Raw genomic sequence first — 17,141 nt, forward strand, 5'->3', positions numbered from 1 at the left:
GAAGCAGGACCCTGATGCGCTCGTCGAGAGCCGCTGTCGGAGAAGTTTGCGGGGTCAGTAAAGGAGCTGGTGGCAGAATCTGTTGAGGCTCAGGAGTAGGTACCGGGCTGCTAGACCGACGCATCGGCACCTCCTGAATAGAGAGCGATCCTCTCGGCGCCAAAGCTTCTTGGGTACCGATTCCATCGACGCCCCGGAGCTCCCAACACCATGTGTCAAAGGAGAACGATGACGGTGCTTCTTCGCCTTTGCTTGACGCCCATCATCAAGACTCCTCGGTACCGATGAGGAAGACGTGGAATCCTCACGTCTCCTCGAGACCGGGTCCGACGAAGGTCAGTTTGGGGGCCTGCATAACAGGAGGCCTCGAGACAGGTGGAGACCCACTCAATGCCTCACTGCTCCCAGCACGAGTTGGTCGTTCCGCAGCCATTACCTTCGCTCCCAAAGTCGATGCGTCCCTCGATGTCGCCGACCTCGGTACCGATGTCGATGTCAACGTCGAAAGACCGAACCCCAAAAAGCTTCTCGAGACACTTGAGTCCGTTTCTTCATGCGAAGGCACAGACTACAAGCAGCTGGGCTATGGTCGGGCCCACGGCACTGGATACACCAGACTTGGGTATCAGTACCTGAGATGGTCCGGTTACACCGAGTACAACTTTTGAAGCCATTGGGTGTCTTCAATGACATGGAAGGAAAAACGGCTTTGGCGAAAAAGCCCGGCCGCATCGCAAAACAAAGAAAACTTTAAAAGGGCAAAAAAATTTAAAAAACTACGGGAAGTTTTTTTTTTTTTTTTAATGGTAAATTTGTATTAAAAAATTAAAGAACTAAGGCAAACACTTCAAAACGAAAGAGACTCTTTCCCGGGCCTGAGAGGAGCAGGGAAAAAACTCAACCACACCTCAACGCGGAGAAAAAATAACTGAGCGGGAATGCTCACTCAACGGGCGGGAAATCGGTCCACGCACACGCGCCAGAAGACTCTGGCAAGATTTTTTTAATATTTTGCTTGCAAAAATGCCGGTTCCCGGGCCGATGCGGACGTCGACCCACATGTGAGAACATGCAGCCTGCTTGTCCTCAGAGAAAGCTTTCTACTTACTTTAAAACAATACAGGAACGCAAGACCTTTGAAGTCAGAATGATTAAATATTTTGACACCCACCAAACAGGACTTAAAGATCTGGGTTTTCTAGCCCATTATAAACAATTAAATTGTACTGCTTTGTCACCCTCCTATCTCCATGCATATCTCCCTGTCCCTCATCCACCCAACTCTTCCTGTCTCTCACCCCATCCTGATAGACTGTCACTGAAATGCTTTGATGTTTCACTTATATATACTGTCATCTACCAACATTTGCTTATTTCCGATCTGACGAATGGCAACCTTCGAAAGCTAATCAAGAAATGTATTAAGTTATGTCCAATAAAAAAGGTATCATCTTATTTTCTTTTCCATGTTTTATTTTGTTTTATTTCTATTGATTACTTAAATACCAAAAGCACCTACACACGAGGAACAAGCAGGTGTTTTTGTACACAAGGAATTCATATAAAATGCATTCCAAGCACATTTATGTATCATTTATAAATATACACAATACCTTGATATACCTATCTAGATTTGGCTACAGGAGGCTGTAGCATTTGAACTGGTTTTATTAATGAACTTGTTGCAAAATTTAAATCTAATATGGAGAACAGCATCTAAAGTACCTTAAGAATGTCATTTGACTCCATTTTCTCTTTTATTCATGTAAACACCCACGTATTATGAATTCAGTAAAAGCTTTAAAAAAAATTTTTTAAACCACGCACACACACCCCTCTACAGATGTGCAACAAAATAGGGGCCAAATATCTAAACACTGAACTTAATAATTGCTTGCAGAAATGAAAAGCAGTTATTAGACTGCAACTCTGTATAACCCCTATAGTAACTACATACACAGAAGTGTAGATTAAATACAGTGAATTACATTCAGGCCAAGCTTAACTTTACTCTGCGTGGACCAACTGGTCTACCATGCAGTTCACGAACAGCAGCAATTGCTTCATCCGCGCTTTCCATAGCAACTGTAGCAATGCCAGTTGGAAACCCACTTTCATGATGAATTGAAACTGAATCTGGTATCACCCAATAGCCATAGAAAAAGTCCAAAATTTCATTCACTGTGGTTGTAAAAGGTATATTCTTCAGTCGAATTACTATTGGTCCACTGGAATTACCACCAACACTTATCCTTCTTTCAGGATTACCTTCACTTCCATGTTTCTGCATATCAAACCTACTACCAAAATCCATATGAGAACACAGATTCCTGGATTCTTCAGAGCTATGTCTCAGATGAGGCACCTCAAATGACTGTACTGATGATGCACATGAACTGTCTGAAAGGGAATAATGATCCATACAATATAGTGGCGACCGATCCTGAATTTTGGCACTGGATTCTCCTGGAAAAGCATTTATACCAAATTTCTTTAGCTGTGCCTCAGAAATTCGTTGCAATAGAACTTCTGCTCCCAAGAATCTCTGACAATTTAAATTTTCAACATGTGTTGCATGTTCTTCAGAATGAAACATCACAAGTGCTTCTCCAAGGCCAACTCCTTTTTCATCATAAAGCAAGTAAATGTCTTCATCATTAAGTGAAAATCCTACAAAGAACTTTTGCACTTCAGCTTTTGTCACATCAAAAGGAAAGTTCTTTACATATATGTACAGCCTTGGCTTCAAAGCAGTATCTTGACAACGGCTGTCTGGCACATATTCCGATTTCATTCTCTCAGTAAATTCAACTTTTTCAAGAAGTTCCAACATCGATTTTTGAGCAATAGGATAAATATAAACCCTACGATTGTTAAGTACACACTTGTGAAAGCTCAAAGCAATCCGATAATCTCTTTCACTCTTAAGCATAACAAATCCATCTTTACTTCTGTTTTTATAGCTGTATTGTAAGAATTTAATTTGATCATCGGACAAATCTAAATTACGGAAAAACAATCTTATATCTTTCTTTCCAACATTATGGGATAGGTTTTTCATATGTATATAGAATGCTGGGTTCTGAGGTGAACGAGACCGCTGTCTCTCTTTCCTTGGAGATCTTGACCTTCTTTTGTCTTTTGAATGCACAAAATTTTGTTCCAGAGATTGTGATCTCTCTCCACTTTGAGTACTCTCTTCATTCTTCAAGGCAAACCTATCAACAGTCATATTTTCACTGTTCAATCGATCCCACTGGTTTTTAGTAGTACGAGAAATCTGAATAAACCTTTTACCCAAGAAGAAATGTTTGTCAAGTTTAAGTCCTTCTAATGCATCCTTACTAGAAGCAAATTTAACCAAACATTTCCCACTTCTAAGTCCAATTTTAGGACCAGTTTGATGCAATAAAAAGATAACTCCAACCACACGCAAGCCATGGAAAAACTCTTCTATGTTCCCAAAAGTTGCTAAATAAGGCATTCCACGTACAAACAAATAGCGCTCATCTGAATCATGATGTATGTTTCTTCTTTTCCAACTGTAAAAACTTGTAGGACTTGTTTCAATTTTATTTACTCTTTTATCTGATGCAACCAAGTCAGAAAGATTTTCATCCCTAGAAGCACTAGGTATCTTGGATCCATGACGTCTTGTCCCAGGCACTGGTTCTCTTTCTCCATGTTCCTTTCTTTTTCGATTCATTTCAAGTATATTTTGCATTTGTGTCTTGCTGCTAAGGTATAGTTGTATAGTCGACTGTTTGATACTCCCCCCTGATCGGCTCATTGCACGTCTGGCATCTTCATCTGTAGCAAATGTTATAAATGCCTCCCCCAACTCTCCACCAAATATATGCACGCCTCCATCAGGAATAGTCAATCCTGTAAAGAAATGGCGAATATCTGCAGAGCCTGCAGATACAGGAAGCCCCTGTAAACGGATGATTACAGCCATCCTGAACTCAACCAACAGTAATCACCTGCAGACAAAAAGGTATATGTGATATCAAATCTTTAGTATTCATCCATCTTAATATTTAACCTATGCCTAAAAATTATGCCCATTAAACAAGTCTATTTTGAGAAAAAGAAAGGATAGTTTATGGGCAGAGTCATTATGGCTGCTTAAACAGACTAGATTTAGTAAAGAATTTATGCCATCATGAAATGTGTACTGCTGTTATTTTCCTTATGGGCAATAGTTTCCACTTAAAGGATCATCAAGCATGTCATATGTAAACAATGCACCAAACACACAGCTGGTTAAAGGAAGGAATCTTTTAAAGTGACTGACACACATCACTAAGAATTCTAGAAGTTAAATATCTGCCTTTCAGGATGTATACTTGTTCAAAATAACAAATGTTTTAAAACAGCGAGTGCCTACAAACTGCAATTTAACCCTAAAAGCCATTTTACCGTACTTCTCAGTAGAATAAAAGCAAGTTTCAGCTCACTCATAATGGTTTTTATATATAGAATTTCTGATCATTTCCAGGAGAGATTTAACTTTTAAATGCTTACCTTATTTAATGTGATGCCCTGATAATCCTGTAAAACCAAATTTAACTGTGAAAAGAAATTGAAACAAAATTAATGGCGATCACCTACATTTTACTTTATATAGTGGCCAGTAGTTGAAGTAGATTATCAGCAACTGCTACACAGAATAAGAAATGCCTTATACAGATCCACAGTCCCACGCATGTCAATGCCTTTCCTTATTCCAGAAAAAGTATCAGTAAAATGCAACTTAGAGAGCCCATCATGACATCCTGAATTAAGATTTGGATAAGAAAAACGTAAAATATATTACATCAAAACCAATGAGCGGCTGAAATCTAGCAAAATAAACGTCCAGTTTTTGCCTTTCGTATAGTACATTTAAATTCAGTGAGGTCCATGAGAATCTGGCATACTGAGTTAATGTCCATCAATTTCTACTGCCATCTTAGAAAAATGTTATTAAAAATGTTGGAAGTGCATGTGTGTCCATAGGCTGAAGAATATATCTGCAAATATTTTCAAATGCTTTCATTCCAGCCACAAACAATGTATTGTATTTTATTCTACACAGAAGATACTTAAATCATGTACTTGAATACCATTTAACAGCCTCAAAAGCAGTCCAAAAGTAATGTCTTGCTTTATAAGTAAGGTGGTTTCACTGTCGCATGCCTTGAGAGTTTAATCCTCATATGCAAAAAGCTCCTTAAACACAAAAGGAGAGAAAAAAAAAGTTATCCAATTCCAGATACTTCTTTGTGTTAACAATTGTTCCATGTACAATCCGGAACTGGAGCTTAGAATTCAATTCATCTTTGCAAGTGAGCTCATGATTAAATGACAAATAAAGTAGGTCTTCCGCCAGATTTTTATTTGCACATCAAAATTTTTGGTAAAAATGTTTCTATTTACTGAAGCAAAAGAGCATGTTCATCAAAACAGAAATCTGATTAGACAAAAAACAAAATAGAAACCTAATCTTATATTTGTACAGCAACATAATATTTGTATGTGGCTTATGAGGTAAGATTATTGCACAATCTGCCCAAAATGATGGTCAGTATATTTGAGAATCCTTGTATATATTTCTTTAGAAAGTAGCTTCATTCTAGGTGGAAAGAATGCCCACATATGGCAAGTCAGGTCAGCATCATGTTTCTGGTATAGAAGTTTCTTCATAGTTGCACCCATTTTTCTGAAATTCTGCAGCTGGAGTCTGATGCAATTTTCTTGCACCTTTACACTTCCGTAAGAATCTTAATTTGGAATATTAAGCCACTGTCAACTACATATATTCCATGTCCGTGAAAACACAATTAACGTGTCTCCATCAAACCAAAGGGAAATATTTCATTTTAACTGCTAACGTTTCTTCCATTGCATTAGGCAGCACCAACATGTGGCTACTGGTCCAGATTCCTTGGACACAAACAGAGGTGCCAAGCAAATCTGGCCCTAAAGTCCGAGCACCTAGTGAGAAAAACTGGCCCAGGGTGTGCCCTGCAGCGTTGGCATGACAACAGCTGTTGCTCATATCATTCTGAAAGCGCATAGCCAGATGGTCAATGAATTACTTGAGATCTGATGAAGTTCATGTCCAGATGGTCAATGAATCACTTGTAGATTAGGCGGGCTGAGCTGTAGCCTCAAGCTTTAACAGTTAACGCAGTGGTAGCCTCACGATGAATAAGCAAACTTCCTGAGTTACCACTTCCTGTCCATAATTAGGGCTGGGGGAGTGAAAGGAGAAGAGCTGTCGGAAGAGATGCTTATTCTCTCTCCTGTGTCCGCTACAGAGCCCACTCTAATGGCTACAAACAGAACGCAAAATCCTCTCTATTCACCTGCAGAAAAAGAAGGGGAGCTCAGCCAGATGCAATTCTCTGCTGCATTGTCTTCCACCCCTCCGACTGCATCTATGCAAGATTTTATTTCCACACAGCACATTGTATTAATCCAGGAAACATCAAGCTCAAGTTGGGAGACAGTTTGAAGCTCCTGCAAGGAAGGGGTGGGTGTTCATACTCAAAAAAACAAAACTGTACAGGCAACCCATCTCCTTTGCTATTTGCAGTTAGCCCCGATACATCTCAGCTCAGGTGTAAGGAGCCGTTTTCACGGCCTAGATCAGTGTGCGAAACGTTTGAGGCCTGAAAATAGGGGATCCCTCCCTTCAAGTCTTGTACTTCACATCTTAGCTTCCCTAAGGAGTATTTGCGACTGTGTTCAGTGCAGGCTTGATGACTTGGACTTATCTTGAGAGCAGTACCTAGACATCTCTGCCCCACCCCCTCCTCCAGCTGCCCAGTTCTGCAACTGGGCCCAGGAAAAACCTCTGCACCTACACAGGATGCCAGTCTACCAACTGCTGGAGACAGAGAAAAACTAAGGAGCAATTGTCTGCACAATGCCCTATAAAGGGCAGAGCTCACAAGCATCTGTTCTGTCTCCATATTCTGACAGGGCATAATTTATACACTGGACTAGTCTGATGGATAAAAAGGAAATAAATATTACACTTCAACAAATTCAGTTTGAAGCTCCGAGTTACCATAACCACCAATATTAGTTCCAACACATTGAACAAGTAGCCTATTAAAAAGGGATAGCTATCACTTCAAAGTACTAATCCCCAAATCAAGAGTTTCACAATGACAGACACTCAGTAGCAAATGATTATTTCATTAATGGCAAGTTTCTAATTGAAAAAGGCCAATAAATCTTTCATATCAAACACAGATTGAAACTATTTTTCAAGCGGGGCCTAGTTTGTCAAACAGTTCAGTGAGAGGGCCAAGACCATCACTAGACAAAACAGCAACATCCTCCACCAACATGTTTCCATCTCTATCCCCTTCAAGCTGGCTTTCCAGCTTTTCATCTCAATTTATACTTGCTCTAGAGCATTGTTTCTGGTGGCACATTTTGAACAGCTATGGGAAAATGAGGTTCTTACCATGATAATTTTCTTTCCTTTAGTCATAGCAGATGAAGCCATTACGTATGAGTTGAGTCCATCAACCAGCAGGGGGAGATAGAGAGCACTCAACTTTTCACAGTGCCTCATGGCCAGCTAGCTCCACTGCCTCTTCAGTATTTGAAGCTTCCAAAGCAGTACGGCAAACCACAATGGGAATAACATGAACTTTCCTCACAGCGAACGATGGCCCCTTAACAAGGACATAAACTCAACAAAAGGAGGGAATGAACTCATCCTCCTGTAGGGAATAAACTCGTCCTCCACTTTGTTTAAACGGAGGGAATACTTGCATCCTCCTGGAGGGAATAAACTCATCCTCCCAAAACACGAACTGGAGGGAATGAACTCATCCTCCTATCACTGTAACAACAATCCTGAAGACTGTTTTCCGACTCCCCAAGGAAGGAATATAACTTCAGGAAACAAGAACAGCACCTAAAATCAGAATCACTGCAATACAGACAATCATACAGGGAGGGCTCATGGCTTCATCTGCTATGACTAAAGGAAAGAAAATTATCATGGTAAGAACCTAATTTTCCCTTCCTTGTCATCAAGCAGATGAAGCCATTACGTATGGGATGTACAAAGCAATCCCTAAATAGGGTGGGAACAAGCCACACCACGCGCTAGCACCTGTGCTCCAAAACGCGCATCCCTCCTGGCAGCCACATCCAGCCTGTAATGTCGGGTGAAAGAGAGCTTAGAAGCCCATGTTGCAGCACTGCAAATCTCATGAAGAGATAGTGCTCCAGTTTCCGCCAAGGAAGAGGAAATCACTCTTGTGGTATGTGCCTTGAAGGCTTCAGGCGGAGCCTGGCCAGACAGCAGATATGCTGAAAAGATAGCTTCTTTGAGCCAACGGACAATAGTGGCTTTAGACGCTGAAGACCCTCTGCGAGGACCTGTAAACAGCACAAAAAGATGATCAGAGGTCCTGAAAGAATTTGTAATTCGCAGATACTGCAACTGTCTGCAACAGAGTCCTGCGCACATCCAAAAGGTGCAACTGCCCAAATGAATCTGGAAACTCCTCCTCAACAAAGGAGGGAAGAAAAACAGGCTGGTTTAGGTGAAACGCTGAAACCACCTTAGGCATGAAGGAAGGCACGGTCCGAACCGTGACCCCGGACTGAGAATTGCAGAAAAGGGTCTCTACAGGACAGCGCCTGGAGCTCTGACACCCGTCTCGCCGAGGTAATGACCACTAAAAAGACGGCCTTCAGCGTCAAATCTTTCTCTGAAGCACGCCAAAGCGGTTCAAAGGGAGCCCCCTGAAGGGCCTTCAATACTAACCCCAGGTTCCAAGCTGGACAAGGTACCCGCACGGGAGGACGGAGCCGAAGCACCCATCTAAGAAACCGTGCCACATCTGGATGAGCAGCTAAGGACACGCCTTCAACCTTGCCACGCAGGGAGGCCAATGCTGCCACTTGCACCCGCAGGGAATTATAGGCCAAGCCTTTGTGTACACCATCCTGCAAAAAGTCCAGAATCGGCGAGAAAGGAGCACGCAATGGAGAAAGCGCTCTTGAAACACACCAGACTTCAAACTGGCGCCAAATCCTGGCATAAGCCACGGAAGTGGAGCGCTTACAGGCCTGCAGGAGAGTGGAAACTACCTTATTTGAGTAGCCTTTATCTCTCAATTGCGCCCTCTCAATCGCCATGCCATAAGACCAAAGCGGCAGGCGTCCTCCATGGCCACCGGACCCTGTGACAACAGGTGCGGAACCAGAGGTAACAGAAAGGGAGCCTCCAACAGCATCTGTCGGAGGTCCGCATACCAAGGCCTCCTGGGCCAATCCGGGGCGATGAGCACCACTTCTCCTGGATGCAGCCGAATCCGCAGGAGCACTTGCCCTATCAAGGGCCACGGAGGAAAGACATACTGCAAGCCCAGGGGCAAGAGTTGAGCCAAGGCATCCAACCCAGCAGGAAGAGGATCCCTCCGTCTGCTGAAGAAGCACGGGACTTTGGCGTTGGAACTGGTCGCCATAAGATCCATCACTGGCTTGCCCCATTTGGCACATATCTGCAGGAATACATCGTCTGCTAGTTCCCACTCCGCTGGATCGATCTGATGCCTGCTTAGATAGTCGGCTTGCACGTTGCTCTGACCTGCAATGTGAGCTGCTGACAGGGACTGTAGATGCAGCTCGGCCCAGTGGCAAATTTGTTCAGCCTGCGCGGCTAGAGCTCTGCACTGAGTGCTGCCTTGTCGATTTATGTAGGCCACTGCTGTCGTGTTGTCCATCATCACCCGGACTGCCAATCCTTCCAGGGTCACTTGAAAGGCCAGAAGAGCCAGAAACACCGCTTTCAACTCCAGGCGGTTGATAGACCACTCAGACTCGTCGGGCGTCCACAGGCCCTGGGCATGCTTCCCCTGGCAATGTGCGCCCCAGCCCTTCAGGCTGGCATCTGTCACCACTAGGAACCAATCGGGGAGCGCCAGCGGCATTCCCCGCTGCAACATGCTGTCCGAGAGCCACCACTCCATACTGAGGCGGGCCGCAGGAAGCCAAGAAAGTCTGCACTGATAATCCTGAGATACTGGAGACCATCGTTGAAGTAGATAATACTGTAGAGGTCTCAGGTGTGCTCTCACCCATGGCACCACTTCCAAGGTGGCCGTCATCGATCCCAACAGCTGGACAATGTCCCAAACTCGCGGGCGGGGCATCCTCAGGAGCAAACTGACCTGATTCTGAAACTTGCACCGCCTTTGCTCGGGAAGAAACACTTAGCCCGAGGCTGTGTCGAACCTGGCCCCCAAATATTCTAGAGATTGCGAGGGGGTCAGGTAACTTTTGGCCATATTGACGACCCAGCCCAGAGATTGAAGGACTGAAACCACTCTGGCTGTAGCTAGATGACTCTCTTTTTCTGAGTCTGCTCTGATGAGCCAGTCGTCTAGGTACGGGTGAACCCGGATACCCTCTCGCCTGAAAAAGGCAGCTACTACCACCATTACCTTGGAGAAGGTTCAGGGAGCTGTGACGAGGCCAAAAGGCAAGGCCCGAAACTGGAAATGTTTTCCCAACACCGCAAACCGCAGAAACTTCTGGTGCGGGGGCCAAATTGGTATGTGCAAGTAAGCTTCTTTCAGGTCCAGAGACGTGAGAAACTCTCCTGGCTGTACCACCGCAATGACGGAGCGCAGGGTTTCCACGTGAAAATGCCGCACTCTTAAGGACTTGTTTAGCTCTTTTAAGTCCAGGATCGGGCAAAAAGACCCACCTTTTCGGGGCACCACAAAGTAAATGGAGTAGCGGCCTAGACCTTGTTCGGCAGGAGGCACCGGGGGTCACAGCCCCTATCTGGCACAGACTGTGCAAAGTCTCCTCTACCGCCGCCCGTTTGGCGGCAGAACCGCATCGGGACTCCACAAACATGTCTCTCACCGGGGCATCGAATTCTATTCGGTATCCGTCTCTGATCAGGTCCACTGATCTGCAGAGATTTTGGCCCACTCCTCGAAAAAGAGGGAAAGTCTTCCTCCGATGACAGGAAACGAGGAGGGGGCCGGCGCACCATCATTGAGAGGGTCGCCCCTGAACTCCAGGCCTTGAACTGGCAGCTGCGGAACGTTTGACCGAGCGACAGGAGTTTCTCTGCTGAAAGCGGGCACGCGAAGTGAACCCAGCAGCACGCCCCGGGCTGTACCTTCTAGCTTCACGGAAGTGAGCTCTGTAAGAGGAGCGGACCGCCTGACCCTTAGAGGAAGGCTTCGGCCTATCTTCGGGCAAGCACTGAGGTTTGGAATCCCCCAGGCCTTTAACAATGTTTTCCAGCTCCTCACCAAACAGGAGAAGGCCTTGAAAGGGCAACTTCACCAATCTTTGCTTAGAGGCCATGTCTGCCACCCAATGTCGTAGCCAAAGAGTGCGGCGAGCCGCCACTGCTACAGCCATTTGTTTAGCCGAAGCTCTGACCATATCATAAAACGGCATCAGCCAAAAAGGGCAAGGCCGACTCCAACCGTGGAACCACTTCAGATAAGGTCTCCGCTCCATCACCGGGCTGTTCCACTGCCTGCTGTAATCAAATCAGGCAGGCTCTAGCAGCATAACAACTGCATGCAGACGCCTGAACAGTGAGACCTGCCAAATCAAAGGACCGCTTCAGAGCTGAATCAAGCCTGCTGTCTTGAATATCCTTCAGGGCAAAACCTCCTTCAACAGGGAGGGTAGTTCTCTTTGTCACAGCCGTGACCAGGGCATCCACTTTAGGCATTGCAAAGCGAGCCAAATGTTCCTCACTCAGAGGGTATAATTGCCCCATAGCCCTGGCAACCTTCAAAGGTCCCTCGGGGTCAGCCCATTGAGCCGAAATAAGCTCTTGGATGAAGTCATGCAAAGGAAAGGCTCGAGCAGGCTTTCTGGTACTAGCCATCCTTGGATTAACAGAGGAGGCTGTGCCACTCCCAGGATCTTCAATCGAGAGGGCTTGTAAGGCATCTGAAATAAGCGCTGGCAGCTCCTCGCGGTGGAAAATCCTCACCGCAGACGGATCATCAAGTTCCTGTGGCAATTCTGCACCCGACTCTGGCTCCTCAGCCCAAGAAGTTCTGCCAGACCCCTCAGAATCCTCATAGCCCGACCACGGGGAGGGGGGACGGGGGGGGGGGGACACCACACACAGAAGGGGAATTAGCCCTTCTGCGTTTATCAGGAGGATAAGGAACAGGCAAAGCCAACTCCAAAAGGCCAGGATCCACCGGGGGGGGGGGGAGGGGGGGGCAGGCAGAGGGTCCGAAGATCCCTGTGGAAGAGCTCTTTTAAGCCTATACACCCTATGCAGCATTAAAACAAAATCAGGGGAGAAAACTGCTCCCTGATCGCCCGGATCCTGCCCAGGGCTATCAGCTCTATTATCAGCCTCACTCAGAGGATCCCCCCGGATTCAGGGATCTCCGTCGCAACGGAGGCCGCACCATGTGTAAAATCCAAAATGGCATCCACTGCCAGCTCAGAGCGCAACAGATCGCCGCTCGCCATGCTCGGGCCGGCTCTACCGTCGGTACAGCACGAATTACAGAACCCCGCTGCTGATTTGCGCTTGCCACATTTAGAACAGCGCTTTACAGTCTCCGCAGCCATCGCCGAAAATGGCGGTAAAATTCAAAAATGGCGGTTCGCGCCAAAAACATCCCCATCACGGGCCCACCCCGGAGGAGTCAGAAAACACTCTTACCTCACTAGACCGAGTATCACAGCTCCGGTCCTGCAGAAGAATATTTTTTAAAAAAAACCTCTTTTCTTTTTCTTTTAACGATGTGAGGAAAGCAGAGGCAAAAGAGGTAAATAAAAGCACTCCGGAGGCTCAGATAAGTGGGAAAGGCAGGGAAAGGCGAACCAATGTGCCTGCATCCACTGAGTGGGAAAGGACAGGGAAAAGCAAGCTAATATGTCCACATCCACGGAAGCATGGGTAAGGCAGGGAAAGGGCTGACCTATGTGCCTTCAAAGTGAAGCTGCTATAGCCTCTAACACCCCGGCTAACAACTGGCAAGCCAGGAGCCACCCCCAGGCAGATTTTTGATGGAGCTCAAAGAAGCTGCAGCCACCCTGCTTGGGGAGATAGAGACTACTGGAGCTAGCTGGCCATGAGGCACTGTGAAAAGTTGAGTGCTCTCTATCTCCCCCTGCTGGTTGATGGACACAACCCAAACGTAATGGCTTCATCTGCTTGATGACAAGGAATCTGTTTTCTTCCAGCACCATGTACCATGCAGTAAATTTGAACTGCATGTTGCTCTCAGTTATATGAGAATAGAGTGAGGTTTTGGGCAGTAGCATGGATATAAAACAGAAGATGAAATTATTCTCTATTGTAATATCCTTGAGTACTATTAGACTAGTCTGAACCAATGGTTTGTCTCCCCATACCAGCAGATGAGGCAGAGAAATTTGATTACTATAGTGACATCACTGCTATTAAGTTGTGCAACCTGGAACACTTCAGTTTGCTAATGCTAAAGTCGAAAGAAACAATCATAACATGAAAATAAGAAATCAGAAAAACAAATTAAACACACCCAGGGACCCACTCTGGGAGAAACTACATTCCAATTTACCAGACCATACCTAGTGAAAGAGAAGCTAAGCAGCACACAAGTGGATACTCCAAGGTTGACATCCTCCTGGGAGAGAAGTTAGATTGGGAGGGAAGTTGGACTGGTCTATCAGGATGAATAATTTCACCCTAATCTGCTAGAACAGTCCAAAATAGGGCTGCACATTTAATACATTAAGAAAAAAAACTGTAAACAACTATGGGGCTCATTTTCAAAGAACTTAGACTTACAAAAGTTCTATAGGTTACTATCAGGCTCATTTTCAAAAGAGACAGACGTCCAAAAAGTGACATAAGGGAAAATTAGGTTCTTACCTTGGTAATTTTCTTTCCTTTAGTCACAGCTGATGAATTCATTAACTGATGGGTTGTATCTGCCTACCAGCAGGTGGAGATAGAGAACACTGAAAAACCATAGTGCCCCTAGGACGGCTAGCCCCAACTGCCTTCAGTATTTGAGATTTCTAAAGCACAGTGAACCATAAAGGTATAACAACATAAACTTTCCTCACAGCGAACAAACACCCCAGGACAGGAGCAATAATCATAGAAAAGAGGGATGAACTCAACCTCCTGTAGTAGAACATCATGTAGAAATTTTGAGAACTGGTATCCAACTTCTCCCAATGAGATCTATATCTGCATGAAAGATCTGAACAAAAACAAGTTAGACAGGGAGGGATCATGGATTCATCTGCTGTGACTAAAGGAAAGAAAATTACCAAGGTAAGAACCTAATTTTCCCTTCCTAGTCATCAGCAGTAGATAAACCCATTAACTGATGGGATGTACAAAACCAATCCCTACGTAGGGTGGAACAGGCCACACCGCGAGCAAGCACTTGTGCTCCAAAAATAAAGTCCTGCTTCGCTGCAACATCCAGCCTATAATGCCAGACAAATTAGAGCTAAGAAGCCCAAGTAGCCGCACTACAGATCTATTGAAGAGAGAGTGCACCCGTTTCAGCCCATGAGGAAGAAATCGCTCTCGTGGAATGCGCCTTAAACGCTTCAGGCGGAGACTGACCTGAAAGCAAATACGCAGCAAAAATGACTTCCTTGAGCCAACGGGCTATAGTAGCCTTAGACGCCGGGCCTCCACACCTAGGACCTGACAAGACAAAAAGATGATCAGAAGTCCTGAAGTCATTTGACATCTGTAGATACTGCATCAGCGCCCTGCGGACATCCAGAAGATGTAACTGCCCAAAGGAGTCCGGGAACTTTTCCCTAGAAAAGGAAGGAAGAAAAATGGGCTGGTTCAGGTGAAACGCTGAAACCACCTTAGGCAGGAAGGAAGGCACTGTACGTACTGTTACTCCGGACTCCGAGAACTGCAGAAAAGGGTCCCGACAGGACAGCGCCTGCAGCTCAGAAAAGCGTATAGCCGATGTCATGGCCACCAAAAAGACTGTCTTGAGAGTCACATCTTTCTCCGAAGCTCGCTTAAGCAGCTCGAAGGGCGAACACTGAAGAGACTTCAACACCAGCCCCAGGTTCTAGGCCGAACAGGGCAACCGGACAGAAGGACGGAGCCTAAGCACCCCTCTGAGAAATCGGGCAATGTCCGGATGAGCAGCAAGGGACAATCCAGCGACTTCCCCTCGATAGCATTATAATGCTGCCACTTGCACCCGCAGGGAATTGTAAGCCAGGCCTTTTTGTAAGTCCTCCTGCAAAAAGTCTAGCACTGTCGAGACTGTAGCCCGTGTGGGAGTGATCGCCTTTGAAACACCCCACGCCTCAAATTTGCGCCAGATCCTAGCATAAGCTGTGGAGGTAGACCGTTTGCGGGCCTGCAAGAGAATGGAGATGACCTTGTTAGAGTAGCCTTGTCTCTCAATTGCGCCCTCTCAATAGCCAGGCCGTAAGACCAAATCGGCAGGGATCCTCCATAGACACCGGACCCTGAACCAACAGGTTCGGCACCAGGGGCAAATGCACCAGAGTGTCCACCAACATCCGGCTGAGATCCGCATACCACAGACGCCTAGGCCAATCTGGAGCGATAAGAATCACCAGACCTCGGTGCTGTCGAATCCGCAGTAGGACTCGCCTTATCAGGGGCCAAGGAGAGAACACATACAGGAGCTCCGAGGGCCAGGGTTGAGCCAGAGCATCCAACCCCGCCGAGTGAGGATCTCTCCTTCTGCTGAAAAAGCGAGGTACTTTGGCGTTTGCACTTGACGCCACTTGATCCATTCCGGGAGTCCTCCATTTGGCACAAATCTGAAGAAAAACTTCTTCTGCCAGTTCCCATTCTGCTGGGTCGATTTGATGACTGCTGAGAAAATCGGCTTGCACGTTGCTCTGAACTATGTGAGCTGCCGACAGAAGCTGCAGGTGTAGCTCGGCCCAGTGGCAAATCTGGGCAGCCTCCGCGGCCAGGGCCCTGCACTTAGTGCCTCCCTGACGATTTATGTATGCCAACGCTGTCGTGTTGTCTGACAGAACCCGGACAACAAGCCCCTTCAAAGTTTTTTCAAAGGCCAGAAGAACCTGGAATATTGCTCTTTGTTCCAAGCGATTGATGGACCACTCCGACTCCTCGGGTGTCCAGAGACCCTGGGCATGCCTTCCCCGGCAATGTGCACCCCAGCCCTTCAGGCTGGCATCTGTTACCACCAGGCACCAATCGGGGAGCGCTAGCAGCATTCCTCGCCATAGCATGCTGTCCGAGAGCCACCACTCCATACTGAGCTGGGCCGCAGGGAGCCACCTGAGTCTGCTCTGATAATCCTGAGAAACTGGAGACCATCATTGAAGCAGGGAGCACTGCAGAGGTCTGAGGTGCGCTCTCGCCCATGGCACCACTTCCCAGGTGGCCATCATCGACCCTAACAGCTGGACAATGTCCCAAGCGCGGGGGCGAGGAATCCTTAGGAGCAGACGGACCTGGTTCTGAAGCTTGCACCGCCTTTGCTCTGGGAGAAAAACAAACCCCGAAGCTGTGTCGAACCAGACCCCCAAATATTCTAGAGATTGAGAGGGGGTCAGGTGACTTTTGGCCATACTGACGACCCAGCCCAGAGACTGAAGTACTGAGACCACTCTGGCTGTTACTTGAAGACTCTCCTCTGTTGAGTCCGCTCTGATGAGCCAGTCGTCTAGGTACGGGTGAACCTGAATACCCTCTTGCCCGAGAAAAGCAGCTACTACCACCATTACCTTGGAAAAGGTTCGGGGAGCTGTGGCGAGGCCAAAAGGCAAGGCCCGAAACTGGAAATGTTTTCCCATCACCGCAAACCGAAGAAACCTTTGGTGCGGGGGCCAAATAGGAATGTGCAAGTAAGCTTCTTTCAGCTCCAGAGACGTGAGAAACTCTCCTGGCTGTACTGCCGCAATGACAGAGCGCAGGGTTTCCATGTGAAAATGACGCACTCTTAGAGACGTGTTGACTTCTTTTAAGTCGAGGATAGGCCGAAAAGACCCACCTTTTCGCAGCACCACAAGTAAATGGAGTAACGGCCAGAGCCGTGTTCAGCAGGAGGCACCGGGGACACCGCCCCTAGGTGAATCAAGCCTTGCAAGCACTCCTCTACCACCACCTGTTTGACAGCAGAACCACATCG

At 46.5% G+C, this 17,141-nt stretch overlaps 1 protein-coding gene across 2 annotated transcripts in view; it reads right to left on the reverse strand.

Annotated features, from left to right (window-relative positions):
* Nucleotides 1–1,500: 1,500 nt before the first annotated feature.
* The window catches only part of LOC115478858 (RNA-binding protein 12B-like), an 82,269-nt gene continuing 66,628 nt past the window's right edge, over nucleotides 1,501–17,141 (reverse strand). The window contains exons 1-2 of one of the 2 annotated variants that reach the window (XM_030216491.1): nucleotides 4,528–6,785; nucleotides 1,501–3,983 (exon numbers count right to left, since the gene is read on the reverse strand). In XM_030216491.1, coding sequence (XP_030072351.1) covers nucleotides 1,991–3,958 — 1,968 coding nt within the window. In that variant the 5' untranslated portion in view covers nucleotides 3,959–3,983; nucleotides 4,528–6,785 and the 3' untranslated portion in view covers nucleotides 1,501–1,990. Of the gene's footprint in view, nucleotides 3,984–4,527; nucleotides 6,786–17,141 lie in introns of those variants that run through there. The other variant, XM_030216500.1, reaches the window with a different exon arrangement.

Source organism: Microcaecilia unicolor, chromosome 1, assembly GCF_901765095.1.
Source record: "Microcaecilia unicolor chromosome 1, aMicUni1.1, whole genome shotgun sequence".
NCBI classification, from domain to species: Eukaryota; Metazoa; Chordata; class Amphibia; order Gymnophiona; family Siphonopidae; genus Microcaecilia; species Microcaecilia unicolor.